The sequence below is a fragment of the Buceros rhinoceros genome, unplaced genomic scaffold (assembly GCF_000710305.1).
Source record: "Buceros rhinoceros silvestris isolate BGI_N320 unplaced genomic scaffold, ASM71030v1 scaffold24655, whole genome shotgun sequence".
NCBI lineage: Eukaryota > Metazoa > Chordata > Aves > Bucerotiformes > Bucerotidae > Buceros > Buceros rhinoceros.
Window position 1 is genome coordinate 14,401 of NW_010414926.1, and position 2,413 is coordinate 16,813.

The 2,413-nt window shown below is 42.7% G+C and overlaps 1 protein-coding gene across 1 annotated transcript; it reads right to left on the reverse strand.

Annotated features, from left to right (window-relative positions):
- Window positions 1-245: 245 nt before the first annotated feature.
- CFL2 (cofilin 2 (muscle)) lies at window positions 246-1,766 on the reverse strand. The gene is made up of 3 exons (XM_010137259.1): window positions 1,459-1,766; window positions 1,282-1,358; window positions 246-1,190 (listed from the first exon to the last, which is right to left on the reverse strand). Exons 1-3 carry the CDS (start codon window positions 1,716-1,718, stop codon window positions 1,078-1,080), a joined length of 450 nt encoding a protein of 149 aa, XP_010135561.1. The 5' UTR covers window positions 1,719-1,766; the 3' UTR covers window positions 246-1,077.
- Between the last annotated feature and the right edge of the window lie 647 nt (window positions 1,767-2,413).

The following is a 2,413-nucleotide window of genomic DNA, read 5'->3' on the forward strand; positions in this document are numbered from 1 at the left end:
TAGTAGTGGTAGCTTCTTTACTTTGACAGTAAACTAGGATCAGGTCCTTTATCGAATGATCAGAACAGAGCCACACAGTATTGTAAAGCAGTGCCTAAATCATGGTTAGGAATGACAAACTTGCATTATTTAAGATGAGATTAATGACTGTTTATCTTTACAATACTTTCCACAGAAGTTATTTGAAATATGCTTAAATTAAACATACTTAAAAACTATTTTCCAATGAAAACAAGGCAACGTTCTGTAATAAGCCACAAGTTTTATTGCAACGTGGCCAGTTTTTGATGTCAAAAAACAATGCTCCATTTAAGGCTCTTTTTAATACAGAAATTGCCACCATGACCGATGTTTTACAAAACTTTAGTGTTTGAAGACTCACGTGGTAAACAGATAACTTCTACTCCTGTTCAGTAGTGTACATTCAATGGAAAACAAAAGGCATCGTAACAGCTACTCCATTTATCAAGATATGCATGTAACAGGAATGGAACTGAGGTACTACAATAATCTGATGACACAGTTACAGCAACTTAATTGGCATTCCTTTGGGGGGGGGCGGGTCAAACATATTACAAAAAAAGTGCTTTAAATGCATAGTGTTGTGTGCTGCCATGTCACAAAAATAGGCTTGTCAAGGCAGGTGAGGTGTATGAATGCACAAGAGCCTCATGGAACTGCAATCAAGTGCAACGGTAAGTAATACTGTAGAGAGTCTCCCACCCGGCCAGTGGACACCGCTGTCAAGGCATTCGATAGCTTACCCTCTGCTGTCTGCAAGACTATTCACATTAACTATCACATTCATGGTACGTGTGGCAAGGAATGCCTGCGACGTCAGCTTTGGCTAAGAGTGTGACGTGAAAGCATTCCTTGGATCCTACATAAAACTACCAGGATTAAACAGTCTAATGGCCACCGCTGGTAGGCTGCGTAACAATGACATCTCCTTCAGGGGCACCGGGGAAGGGGTTGAATTTTTGAGGAGGGAAGGGGACGGGGAAACTAATACTATTCCAATCGAACGAGCTGCAGAAATGGAAGCTCCTTAGATCCAGATGGCACTTGTCTGTCTTTTTATAAGGGTTTTCCTTCAAGTGAAACTACCACGTTGCCTCCCAATTTCTCTGCCAGTGTTGAACGGTCCTTAATATCATCCAAACCATTTACTTGCCACTCATGCTTAATACCTGAAAGACAGACGGACAACAATGTGCTTGTGAGAACCTCAGCATCTACACAGCACTGTAACAAACGAGCAGAACATCTTTAGGTCCATACCTGTAAATTTCTTTTTAATGGCATCTTTAGAGCTTGCATAGATCATCTTGCTTTTTAAAGGTGCACTTTCGGGAGCCCTTTAAAGGAAAGAAGAAAACCATGACAGAACAGTTACTCAGTCACCCAGTGTTAACTCCGGAACATTAAATTTTAACAGCAAGCCTTGCTCTTACACACCAGAATATAAATACCAGGTCTTCTTTCTTAGATTCCCTCGTCTCGTACGTGGCATCGTACAAAGCATATCGGCAATCGTTCAAAGGTAGCAACTTCACAAAGGCTGTATAGGGGTCCTCCACAGTATCCCCAATGTCACCAACCAGTATCTGCTTTGACTCCTCAACGATTATTTGTTTTTTGTCATCGCTTAAGCAGAACAGAACGGCTTTCTTTCTTTTTTTAATCTCTTCTGGGGTTGAAGATTTCCTTACTTTCATGTCATTAAAAACCTTTATGACTTCATCATTCACTGTTACTCCAGAAGCCTGTAAAATGAGACCAAAGGAACCATTTAAACAGCAAAACTTAACACTCACAGGAAAAGATGATAGCCTGCAGTGCTAGATAAAGAAGTCTGCCTGCCCCCGTAAGAATAAAAATACTATACTCAACCAGGGCACAGTACGAGTTTTGTACTCTTGGCAGGATTGGAGCGTAAGATGTAAAGGAGGTGTAAATTCTGTACTCTCTTGTTGCAGATCTCAGCATCTTCAGCCACGATTCTGGAGAGCAGTTTTACACAACCAGGCACACAACTGCCCCACTCGAGCAGTTTTCCATCACCCTACCATGCGTTTGGCTGGTCTGGGGGAGGGGGGAGAGTGGGGAGTAGGGGGAAGCGAACCCAGGAGAGTTTGTGGGTTGGGGTTGGGATGAGGCTTTTTTTTTTCCTTAGTGGAACAAATGCTACAGCAGCAGCTCACATCCAGCACTGTCATGACTCTCATTTTGTTGGGTGATGTAAGGCTCTCCAAGCAGCAGAAATGTTTTCTGCATTGTGTCAGCTTCAACACCACGCTTTAAAAACTCCTGAATTCACTTCATACTGCTGCACCAGTATTACTGGATTGCTTTTCCTTCACAGAAAAACACCGGGTGCCACGGGCACAGCCCCCCACAAGGCTCACAAGCC